This window comes from Balaenoptera musculus, chromosome 14, assembly GCF_009873245.2.
Source record: "Balaenoptera musculus isolate JJ_BM4_2016_0621 chromosome 14, mBalMus1.pri.v3, whole genome shotgun sequence".
Classification (NCBI taxonomy): Eukaryota; Metazoa; Chordata; class Mammalia; order Artiodactyla; family Balaenopteridae; genus Balaenoptera; species Balaenoptera musculus.
This window is the reverse complement of record NC_045798.1, coordinates 27,101,965-27,113,039: the sequence shown is the minus strand read 5'-3', so window position 1 is coordinate 27,113,039 and position 11,075 is coordinate 27,101,965. Positions and strand designations below refer to the sequence as shown.

The 11,075-nt window shown below is 59.0% G+C and overlaps 2 protein-coding genes across 3 annotated transcripts; one reads left to right on the top strand and one right to left on the bottom strand.

Annotated features, from left to right (window-relative positions):
- The first annotated feature begins 3 nt into the window (after positions 1-3).
- MZT2B (mitotic spindle organizing protein 2B) lies at positions 4-6,335 on the top strand. Of its 2 annotated transcripts, XM_036824011.1 has the most exons (4): positions 4-414; positions 516-664; positions 1,522-1,701; positions 6,090-6,335. In XM_036824011.1, the coding sequence occupies exons 1-4, from the start codon at positions 251-253 to the stop codon at positions 6,245-6,247; spliced, it is 651 nt and encodes a 216-aa protein (XP_036679906.1). In that variant the 5' UTR covers positions 4-250; the 3' UTR covers positions 6,248-6,335. The 2 variants fall into 2 exon arrangements, with proteins under 2 accessions (XP_036679906.1, XP_036679908.1); XM_036824013.1 differs by lacking the exon at positions 1,522-1,701 and having other exon boundaries at positions 108-414.
- Positions 6,336-7,104: 769 nt separating this feature from the next.
- LOC118880353 (tubulin alpha-3 chain) lies at positions 7,105-10,852 on the bottom strand. Its single transcript, XM_036824010.1, has 4 exons — positions 10,634-10,852; positions 9,945-10,093; positions 8,969-9,649; positions 7,105-7,401 (listed from the first exon to the last, which is right to left on the bottom strand). Exons 1-4 carry the CDS (start codon positions 10,752-10,754, stop codon positions 7,105-7,107), a joined length of 1,248 nt encoding a protein of 415 aa, XP_036679905.1. The 5' UTR covers positions 10,755-10,852.
- Positions 10,853-11,075: the final 223 nt, after the last annotated feature.

Genomic DNA, 11,075 nt, shown 5'->3' with positions numbered 1-11,075 from the left:
GCGCCCACAGAATGCCCGCGCTGCACTGCGTGCCACCACTTCGGCTAGCGCGCGGGGAAGCCCCGTCTCCAAGGGCCCGGTCTTACGCACGCCCGCAGCCGCCCGGGCCCGGGTCTGAGCGCCGGATGACGTGGGCTCTGCGGGGAGAGGGGCGCGCGGCGGGCCGGTAGGGGGCGCGGCGGGCCGGACCGGGCGGGGCCGTGCGGAGCGGGGACCAGACCCAGCGACGCGCACCCTCCGCGGTCCGCAGATGGCGGCGCCGGGCGCGGGGCCCGGGCCGGGGCCGCCACCGGGGCTGGAGGCGGCCCTGCAGAAGCTGGCGCTGCGGCGGAAGAAGGTGCTGAGCGCCGAGGAGATGGAGCTGTTCGAGCTGGCGCAGGCGGCGGGCGGCGCCATGGACCCCGACGTGTTCAAGTGAGCGCCCGGCGGAGGCGGGGTCCCGGGGTAGTCGGGGTCCCCGGGGACTGCCGGACCGGGCGAGTAGGGCTCACTGCCGCAGCGTGTGTTCTCGCCAGGATCCTGGTGGACTTGTTGAAGCTAAATGTGGCGCCCCTCGCAGTCTTCCAGATGCTCAAGTCCATGTGCGCCGGGCAGAGGCTGGCGAGCGAGCCCCAGGACCCCGCGGCGGCGCCCCTGCCCACGCCCGGCGTGCCTGAGACCCGAGGTCAGAGCCGGGCCCGGGCGGCGGGGAGGGCGACGGGGGCGGAAAGGGGGCAGCGCCTGGCACCGCGCGGGTTTGGCCCTGAGTGGCCAGGCCTTTCTGTTCCTCTTGTCCCAGGACAGGCTGGGTCTATCCAAGGTCTGGCTCCTTGGACTCCCGTCCCTAGCTTCGACTTTGCTGCCACCTTTGAGGGTGCACTTCCAGATCGGGAGGACACAGGGTGGGAGACCCAGGCAGGCTAGACCTCGTCTGGGATTTTTGCGACCCCAGTTTCTCCCCACCTCTGCTCTCACGTTTTTATCCCACAAACATAGGAACAAGGCAGCTTTGGTTCCTGTCCTCATGGCCTGTATAGCCTGTACGGAAGACCTCAGGGAGCAGGACGGGCAGAGGCCTTCCTGCGTGCCCTTGTTGGCACCCCACCCGGCCCAGGTCCTGCCCAGGAATCTGGACAGCGAAGCTTCCATCCTTGGGCTGCGGGTGGGTGTAGCCTGGCAGCCCTGGCTGGCAGGGTACAGAGGCCCGAGGGGCCTCCTCAGTCTGGAGGGTCATGGCTGGGGGATGAGCAGGTGCTGGTGACCAGAGTGTCATGATGGAGCTCTAATCCGCTTGGGGTGTCACTTCTGCTCCCCATTCCAGAAACCCTCTGAAATGCAGCAGGATCTCCAGGCTGGCTCCTTAGCCAGAAACATCCTGAGAAGGGGCTGACGTTGGGGCGGAGGGCAGCTGGGCCCTGTGGGTGGGTGTGCCTGGGCCCTGGGCGCCCGTGCCCCCGTCCTGAGAGGCCCTGGGCACTGGAGTGCAGGCCTTCTCACTGATGCACGCTGTCTGCTCTCTTTGTGTCTCTCTCTGACCTCCAGCGGCCTCCTTTCTCTCTGCCGAGAACTGTACCCCCCCCGCAAGGCCCTCCTTTTCCTCGGCCCTGCAGCCTGCGGCCTCTCCAGTTCTGCTCCACGGCCCAGCTGCCTCGCACTCGCCTCTTTCTCCGGGGCCCCCCGGTTCCCTCCGGTTCTCTTGCTGCCTGTTCTCTCCTTTTGCAGGTTGCGTTTATTCGTTTATCTCTGGGGGTTGGTACTCTCTCCTGTTTCCGTGGAAACTGCTGTGGCCCCCAGAAAGGCAGAGCAGCTTTGAGCTGCAAGGGCAGGACCCAGTGGGCCATCCCTGCCCCGCAGCTTAGGGACTGAGGGCGCGATTTCACAGCTCCGCTCATTAGAGACAAGTGTAGTGCTCACAGGACAGGCCCACACTCCGTCCCCAAAGGCTAACTCTGCTGGTGAGACTTGCGCTCTGTAGAGCTGCCCCCAGCCCAGAGGAGGACACCCAAGGGGCAGGGAAGGGACAGCGTGGTGTGCTGTGGAGAGCAAAGCCTGAGGTGTGACAGGCACCTGGGCCTCTTAGATGCCATCACCCCCCTGGACTGGCTGCCTGGAGGATCAGACCATGGCTCCCCTCAACTGCCTGGTTCCTGAGCTGGGGGTGCCTTCCAGGCACTGCCAGGCACGATGAGGCTGGTGTATTAGAGTGTGAAATCCCATGGGAGCTCTAGCTGCACCCTCCCACGTGCCCCTCCCTACATCACCCACCTTGTTGTTCCAGGTGTGCCTGGAGCTTGGACAGGGGGCCTGAGGAGCGTGGGGACTAAAGGAGAGAGATCCCCTCACTCGGGGGTTTTGCCACTCCCTCCCTTGCTCAGTGCCAGGCCTGCTCTCAGTGCTGAGGGCACAGTGGGGCTGCAAGGTGGACATGCTGTCTATCCAGTGGCTAGACATACTGACAGTGACGGGCGTCCAGTCTCGAAGGACAGCACCGGCCTTGCTGGAGCGGCAGGCGTTAAACAAGCTGGGGGCAGGGCCCTTGCACCAGCTGCAGAGTCCTGTGTGCTGCTGCAGCCCCTGGGAGGGGGCTGAGCTGGGGTGTGAGGGGAGGGAGGCAGAGGGTGCAGTCAAGGGTGTGTTGGGGTGCGGGGCTGGGAGCACCGCATAGAGGGATGGGAGGTGGGGAGGAAGCCCCGGGCCAGGGACTAGAGAGGCATGGGGCACTGGGCCCCACAGGGTCGTTTCCCCTTGAGTGCTCAGGCCATAGGTCCTGCTGGGCTGGGCGGCCACCAGCCAGGGTACAAGGGCACTGAGGCCCTGGGGAGATGCCCAGTGGAGGTAGAGGGCAGATGAGGGGCCGTGCCAGGAGTACACTGAGGCCAGAGGCAGAGGCCACCAATGAGATAGATCTCTGAGGCTGCATGTCATAGCATCTGTCCACACAGATCTCTGGTCACCTGGTTAATGGCAGGATCTGGGTAGAGAAAATAAGGAGCATTGTCACAGAGTAAGCAGTGGGGAACCTTGGTGGTCTAGGCTGGTGGTGGGGGTTTGGGAACGTTGGAGCCAGCTGGCCTTAGGTTTCCCTCAGAATCGGAGTGAGGTTGACCCAGATCAAGGGCTGGAGCCCCACTCAAGGGCTTGGCTCTCTGGGTTCCTGTCCCCTGGCCATCCAGGTGCCCTGTGGGGCCTGTCAGGCTCACCATTTCTGTCCTGAGAGCTCAGGGGGGTCATGCTTGTCTTGTTAAGGACGCGGAGTTAGGTTCAGTTGTGTGCTGTTGAAGTTTAGGGAAACCACACATTCTAAAAAGATGTCCCCCCCGGAAAGCCTAAGGTGGAGTCTGGTGTGCGGAGCCATGAGGAGAGGTACCCGAGCGTTGGCACCAGAAGGTAATGGACACCTCACGGATAACTTTTATACTGATTACCCACTAAAATGACATACTGGATGTTTGGGTTAATTGAAACATTTAAGTCAATTTCCTGTTTCTTTTACTTTTTAACATGGCTCTTGAAAAAGCTAAAGACCACGCAGGTGGCTTGCAGCCCGTCTCTGGCGGCAGCGCAGCTGCAGAGCACTCACGCCGAGCTTCTCCCCAACACGGCATCGGGCCGTGTGCCTGGAAGAGTCAGGCACGTCCATGTGGGGATCACCTCCCCAGAAGTGTGGGCTGAGTTAAAGGTTAAAGCGCACATGTACAGTCCGTGTTGTGCATTGTTCTGTCTGTATCTGTTCTGGAAGCACCGATCAAGCCCCTGCTGTGTGCTCTGCACACCCCTGGCCGCCCGCTCATCCTGGCCACCAGACCCCGCCAGCCGGCCTTGCAGATAGCAGGGCTGTGGTGTATTCTTTCCCTCTCATTTCTCACCCACCCGTTCCCCCACCCCTCCGCACACAACATGCCTTCCGTGTTGGCTCACAGCCGGTCACTGACATTTGGCCTCGGCAGCCATCTGGCCTGTGATTCCACAAGGGGGTGCGCCCACCACCCAGGAGAAAGCGCTCTGGGGCTTTCTATAATTCTCGTTCCCGCCCAGCTCTGCGGCAGAGCTCTCAGGGTGGGTGATCAGGGGTCCCGGGGGCTACTCCAAAAGTCAATGGCAGAGTGGGTCCTACCGGGTCTGGGTGGTTCCCCAGCTTCAGGGGCCCCCCCCTGAGTCACAGGTGGCAATGGGCTGGTGAATTCGGGGCATTTGCTTCATTAGGGGGCATCCAACACTGAGTGGCCACAGCTGGTTTCAGGGGTAGGGGGGTAAACCAGACTGTTTTTAACAGACACCCTTGTCTGTCTTTGACCCTTAAAGAGGGCCCCACAGGAACCAGGCCTGGGAGCATGTCCCCACCACCCCCACCGCAGCTTGTGGTCACCCTTGGCTCAGCCCCAGCCCTCACTGCATTCCATCGGACCCTAATTACCGTCAGGAGGGAGCTGGAGCAGGCCTGACGAGCTCCCAGATGCCCCTTGCTGGGTCCACTGGGCCCTGCAAACCTTCTTGACCTCCACAGCCACGTGTGAAATGAGGCCTGAGTGGGTCTCCCCAAGAACGCCCAAAGCATGTGATTCCTTTAGGGTTCTAAGAATCACACTGAGCTGGATAAATGGGCTACTTTCATCCTTAGATAGTTTTCTTGACACCTTCTATGACTCAAAGTTACATGTTTCTTATTTCCAGGGTTTATCGGCCTCGTCAGATTTAAAGGTGAACATTACTTGCTCTTTTCTAGTTTCCTGTCATCCTTGAGCGTCCAGAGGGGCCCTGGTCATTACACTGAGGGGGAGAGGAAACACACATGTGCAAGCCAAAGCAAAGCTGGCTTCAAAGTGAGGCCTGCAGCTGGGACCCGCCCTGCTGCTTGCAGTGGAGCTACGCCTGAGCTGTGCTTTGGGAGCACCCGGCACCCAGGGCTAGGCCATGGGCTCCACGGACCTGATTTGGCCCGGCTCAGCCTTGGTGGAGAGGAGGAAGCATGGCCTGAGCAGGGCACTGGCACATTTGGGAGACCCTGCAGGGTGGTGGGGCCCATGCACTCACAGGACCAGTCAGTGGGGACCAGAAGATTAGCATTTGTACCAGAGATGAGGGGTGATGTTTCTCTTTGCTTCTGTCTCCGGGAGTCACTGGGACAGAGTTGGCCCGGCTTCACCCTACCACACGCTCCTGTCTACTCCGCCTGGCACTGGCGAACCCGTTACTACTACACTTTTGTCAAATCGAGTACACACGGGTTCTCGAGGGGGAAGCAACGCCAGGGAAACCCAAGCTGTCAGGGTTCCAAGCTGATGCCACTGCAACCCACCCCCCCCCCCCACACCCCGTGCCAGGCAGCACAGACCTCCTGCTCTCTGAGGAAGAACTTTCCCAGAAAGCGTCTTGAGAAGGGCCATCCTATCCCTGCAGGAGTCCTGGGGAGAAGCTAGGTGTGAGGATTAGAGCACGGACTTGAGTCTCAAATGCAGGTCCCTCCCCTTGCCCAAGGTGACAGCCCGTGAGCAGAAACGACTTAACAAGCCCCTAGGAAACTGTCATGTCTTCTGTCCAAGAGCCCCCCGTTCCCCACTGCAGGCTGTTGGACTAAACCGGGATGGAGGCTGGGGGTCAGAGCTGCAGGCCGGAGGAGAGCCCAGGCTGAGGCAGGCCCAGTGGGGAGGGACTGTGGCCCAGGCACGCTTGTCCCCCGGGGTCCTCTCTGTTGCTGATGCCACAGGCACTGGCCCAGGCATGACTGCAGACCTTCCTGGCTGTCGGCACAAGACAGACTAAAGCTGGCAGGTTACCAGTGGGGGAGTGGCCGGAGCTGTGCTCTGCACCTGAGCGTGACCACCCCATGGACAGGGCGCGTCCTCAGCAGGAGCCCAGTCATAGGACCCGGTGAACCTGAATAGTTGTAGAACACTGAGGGGAGAGGGAGGAAAATGTATGAGGAAGAGCTTCCAAGATCCAAATCCAGAAGCCTGACTAACATGCTTCCTGCGTCACCAGTCTGACAGGGAGGGCAGTTGCTGGGGGTCGACACGCCAAGCTGCCCCAGCACTGCTCTCGGGACACAGACAATAGGTGTTGCGAGGTGGCCTCTGCCAGGTTACTAACGCCTGTGTTCTGTGTCTGCTCAGGGAGAAACAAAGGCAGCGGTGCCCTTGGCGGAGGCCCGGCGCTGCCAGAGCGTGGCGTCCGGGAAGGATCCAGCCAGAGGATGCCCCGCCAGCCCAGCGCCACCAGGCTGCCCAAGGGGGGCGGGCCGGGGAAGAGCCCCACGCGGAGCAACACCTGAGCAAGAGGATTCACATGGGCCCACCGCGGGCTGCCAGCCTCTCAGACAGGCTGCTCCTCCCGTTGGTAATAAACCTCTGAAAACCTGAGGGTCTGTTCAAGATGTCTTCTGTTACCTTTTGAATATATTAAGGCACAGAGATTTATAATTAGATCTGTGTGCTGGTCCTCGTCACGCTTCAGCTGAACCAACCAAGTGACTTCAACCAGTGACCCCACCTCCCAGACCTCATTTTTGAGCCTGTGAGAAAACGTGCATATTACCAGGTCTTCTGCGTTTTCACTGAGGCCCTCCCTGGGCGCTCAGGTGCAGCAGGGGTTTGAGGACAGAAGGGCCGTGACCTAGAACTTTTAACCCTCTGTGGGTCATGCATGCCACAGAGAATCCAGTAAAACCCTTTCCCCCAAAATGTCTTGACCTTCCACATTTGACCCAGTTTTACAGGTTTACATGGACCTCAGGTTTTCAAACTCCAATTCTAAGCTTTTACACCTTAGTCCACTTGTCCCATCAATAAAGAAGCCTGAAAAATGGCAAATTCAATTGAAAAACCTAACTCAGTTTTCCTAGAATTATTTGTTTTTAAACCTTGGATTGGAAACACTGACTTTTTGCCCTTGGGTCACGTCACATAAGCAGAGGCTCCTCACAGATGTAGGTCCACCCACCCCAGCAGCGCAGCCCAAGCAGCTGGACAGCCGTCCACATGGCCCAGCAGAGGGGTCCTCCCTGCTCCTGTGGACAGATGAGCATGTTCCAGGTGAGCACAACAGAGGTTTAATTCAGAAACTGTAGATAAACATCTGTAACATGACAGTTGGCGGGGTACAGGGGGCCACTAGCCCGCTCCCTCCCGTTCAGTACTCTTCCCCTTCCTCGGCCTCCGCTTCCACCGAGTCCACACCCACCTCTTCGTAATCTTTCTCCAGTGCTGCCAGGTCCTCCCGGGCCTCCGAGAACTCGCCCTCCTCCATGCCCTCCCCCACGTACCAGTGCACGAAGGCACGCTTGGCGTACATGAGGTCGAATTTGTGGTCCAGGCGGGCCCAGGCCTCGGCGATGGCCGTGGTGTTGCTCAGCATGCACACAGCCCGCTGCACCTTGGCCAGGTCTCCCCCTGGGACCACTGTGGGGGGCTGGTAGTTGATGCCCACCTGCCAAAGAAGGGGAGAAAGCACTGCGTGAAGCTTCCGTCAATCCAGGAATGGTGGCTGCATTCGTGGAATCAGAAGGCATGGAGGTGCTTGCTGGTGACCCGGGGAGGCTGGGGCCACCCTGTACTCTAGGCCCAGCTGTGTGCCAAGCAAGGTGCCAGGAAAGCAGGATTCTGGTTTCCAGACAAGGAAAACGGAAAGAGGAGCCCCAGAGCCTGCCACCCTGGCTCACACCCAAGCTGCTGGAGAGGCTGTGTCCCAGCAACTGTGACACGTGATAGGTACACAGGTGATAGGACTATCTTCCCTCTAAGAAGGGACACTGCTTGGGATTCTTCATATGTTATTTTCTCCAGAGGGTTCAACAAGATGAGGATTAATGTCTGTAGCTGAGCCTTTTCCACCCAGGCAGATTCAGAGAACACAACTGTGGCAGAATCACGAGGGCAGGTCACACCCTCTGCTTTCCCACCAAACAGTGTACACATAGCAGAGTGACAAGCACACTGTCAGAGGTCCCTGACGCTGTGACCACTGCCATGGACGCGGCCCACGTGAGCGCTAAGTAAGAGGGAGGGATCGAGATCCCAGCACTGGGACCAAGGGAGAGGCAGTCCAAGCTTCAGACCAGGGATCACGTGACCAGGGGTTTCGGCAGGAGATACAGGGTCTGTCAAGGGGACGACGGCACACGTTCTAGGCTGCTGGGCCACAGGGGCTCTGTCACAGATACTCAACCCTGTCTTTGCAGCACAAGAGCTGCCACAGCAATGAGCCAATAAGCGGGGACGGCTGTGCGCACATGAAACCATTCACAAAACCAGGTGATGGGTCAGCCATCTGTGCTGAGCCCTGGACCAGAGGAAGAAACCCAGACTCCTAGGTAAGAACCCACCGCAGCAGCGGGGATCTGAGCCAGGGGAGGCCCTAAGAGCAAGGTTCAGGGAAGCACAGTTCCGTTCCCAGAGGGAAGGCTGGGAATCAAGTAAGGTGCAAGGCTTCTGTCCTGTGTCCAGTGGAAGGTCGGAGCAAGCTGGGTCTGAGGACAACCCAGGACACACTGTATAGGCTCCCCAATCTCCACTTCTCCACAGAAGGATTCATGACAGTGCTGTAAACCAAACGTTCCATACGACACTTAAATTGGATGTAATTTTTACATGCCGATAGAATCAAGTGGAATTCAGAGACAACAGTCAGTTTACAGTAATGCCCCAAGTTCAAATATCCCCATAAATTACCAAAACGCCCAGAAAATTCCTACATTTCTATTCTAAGAAAAATTACTATAAGAAAAAACATCTTATTTCTAAATCAACCTATGTTTTCCACCCAAGAACTCCTCCAGATAATTTCTGTAAAAAATACGCTCACAGAGCTGTATCATGCGATGACTCAGGAAGGAAGTTCTAGAGACACCAGTGAAGGATTGAGAACTGTCCCCCAGCTCACTAATCCATGACCCAGCCCGGCTTCCCTGGAACAGGGTACCCTCCACAGAGGGGCAGCACCCCATCCCAGGATCTGCCGCGGGCGGAAGGTGAACACGTGCTACCGCCCAGCCTACCTTGAACCCAGTCGGGCACCAGTCCACAAACTGGATGGTGCGCTTGGTCTTGATGGTGGCGATGGCCGCATTGACGTCTTTGGGGACCACGTCCCCCCTGTACAGCATGCAGCAGGCCATGTACTTGCCGTGGCGAGGGTCACACTTGACCATCTGGTTGGCCGGCTCGAAGCAGGCATTGGTGATCTCGGCCACGGACAGCTGCTCATGGTAGGCCTTCTCGGCCGAGATGACCGGGGCGTATGTGGCCAGGGGGAAGTGGATGCGGGGGTAGGGCACCAGGTTGGTCTGGAATTCCGTCAGGTCCACGTTGAGGGCGCCGTCAAAGCGCAGGGAGGCCGTGATGGAGGACACGATCTGCCCGATCAGACGGTTAAGGTTGGTGTACGTGGGCCGCTCGATGTCCAGGTTGCGCCGACAGATGTCATAGATGGCCTCGTTGTCCACCATGAAGGCACAGTCCGAGTGCTCCAGGGTCGTGTGCGTGGTCAGGATGGAGTTGTAGGGCTCCACCACGGCCGTGGACACCTGGGGGGCCGGGTAGATGGCGAACTCCAGCTTGGACTTCTTGCCGTAGTCCACAGAGAGCCGCTCCATGAGCAGAGACGCAAAGCCCGAGCCGGTGCCACCCCCGAAGCTGTGGAAGATGAGGAAGCCCTGCAGGCCCGTGCACAGGTCCGCCTGCGGGAGAGCAGAGGCCGTGAGGCCACGCCTGCACGAGCCGTGCCACCGCCCCCATGGGCCCCAAAGGGCCCCGGTCACGGCACACTCTTCCTCTGCAGGTTCACTATACGGGTTCAACCCATCCACAGGGAACAGGCATCACACTTAGCAGTTACAGACGTGGACGCACTGCGGCCACACCGGAAAGGAAGACCCTGCACTCATGGTTCTGCTGGGTTTTGCCAAAGTGATGTCCCGGGGAGATCCCGGGCCTCCCCTTCTGTCCAGGAGGCCTTCCCAGGGCCCTTCTCACCAGTTTGCGGATCCGGTCCAGGACCAGATCGACGATCTCCTTGCCGATGGTGTAATGGCCTCTGGCGTAGTTATTGGCCGCGTCCTCCTTCCCGGTGATCAGCTGCTCCGGGTGGAAGAGCTGCCTGTAGGTCCCCGTGCGCACTTCATCTGCAGAGAGGACAGTGTGCCCGAGACTCTAAGGACGGTCGCTGACTCACCGGGATGGCCAGGTCCGGGGAAACCTTCAATTCTACAGGCACGTGCTGCGCCTCGCAGGCCAGCAGCATCAGCGTCTCACAGAAAAGGTCTCCGTGTGATACACGTGCCTTATCTGCCGTTTATGGCTCCGGGAAGGTCCAGTCAACCCGGGGAACAAATGCCAGTGTGGCCAGTTCCCAAAGGCGGGGGAGTGCTCACACCGCACAGGCGGTTCTGCGCATGCATGTTTCGTTCACACCCACAGCTACACCCGGGGTGTTGCTGAAATGGCCCTGACATACTAGACATCAGCGTGACTTTTGCTGGGCGCCCTCTGTGGCCTGGGTCTCACGGGCTCTAGGGTGACATTCTCCTGGGTTGTCTCCTGGGTGGCCGCCACTGAAAGGTGCTCTCTCCTGGCAGCTCCCCTTGGAAACTACCTCGGGCTTCTGATCGGGAGGAACCCAGCAAAGGTTCTGTGCTTCCCCTTCTAAGTCTCAGGGTACCTACCGACCACGGTGGGCTCCAGGTCCACGAACACGGCTCTGGGCACATGCTTGCCAGCCCCGGTCTCACTGAAGAACGTGTTGAATGAGTCATCCCCACCGCCGATGGTTTTGTCACTTGGCATCTGGCCGTCGGGCTGAATTCCATGTTCAAGGCAGTACAGCTCCCAGCAGGCATTGCCGATCTGGACCCCCGCCTGCCCCACGTGGATAGAGATGCACTCACGCTGGGAACCAGAACATACATGTGAGGCCCCCCAGCTTCAAGGCAGTTGTCACAATGTGGCACGCAAATGAGACCCAACGTCTTAAATTAATATCTCTAAAATCTTTTGGTTTCTTGAGGTCTTATCAGACATTATTGTCCCATGAGCTTCCAATGATCATTTTATGTCTGAGCATGGATGGAGACACACTTGAACTGTGAATAGAATACAGCCATTATA

What these genes read in the sequence shown, in the direction of transcription:
- MZT2B (XM_036824011.1), top strand. Translation starts at nt 251, where the DNA reads ATGGCGGCGCCGGGCGCGGGGCCCGGGCCGGGGCCGCCACCGGGGCTG. An exon ending in CGGCGTGCCTGAGACCCGAG is followed by an intron (nt 665 to 1,521) that starts GTCAGAGCCGGG and finishes TCTGACCTCCAG; the next exon opens with CGGCCTCCTTTCTCTCTGCC. An exon ending in CCTGTTCTCTCCTTTTGCAG is followed by an intron (nt 1,702 to 6,089) that starts GTTGCGTTTATT and finishes GTGTCTGCTCAG; the next exon opens with GGAGAAACAAAGGCAGCGGT.
- LOC118880353 (XM_036824010.1), bottom strand. Translation starts at nt 10,754, where the DNA reads ATGCCAAGTGACAAAACCATCGGCGGTGGGGATGACTCATTCAACACG. An exon ending in CCTGGAGCCCACCGTGGTCG is followed by an intron (nt 10,094 to 10,633) that starts GTAGGTACCCTG and finishes TCCTCTCTGCAG; the next exon opens with ATGAAGTGCGCACGGGGACC. An exon ending in GGTGCCCGACTGGGTTCAAG is followed by an intron (nt 7,402 to 8,968) that starts GTAGGCTGGGCG and finishes CTTCTTTGGCAG; the next exon opens with GTGGGCATCAACTACCAGCC.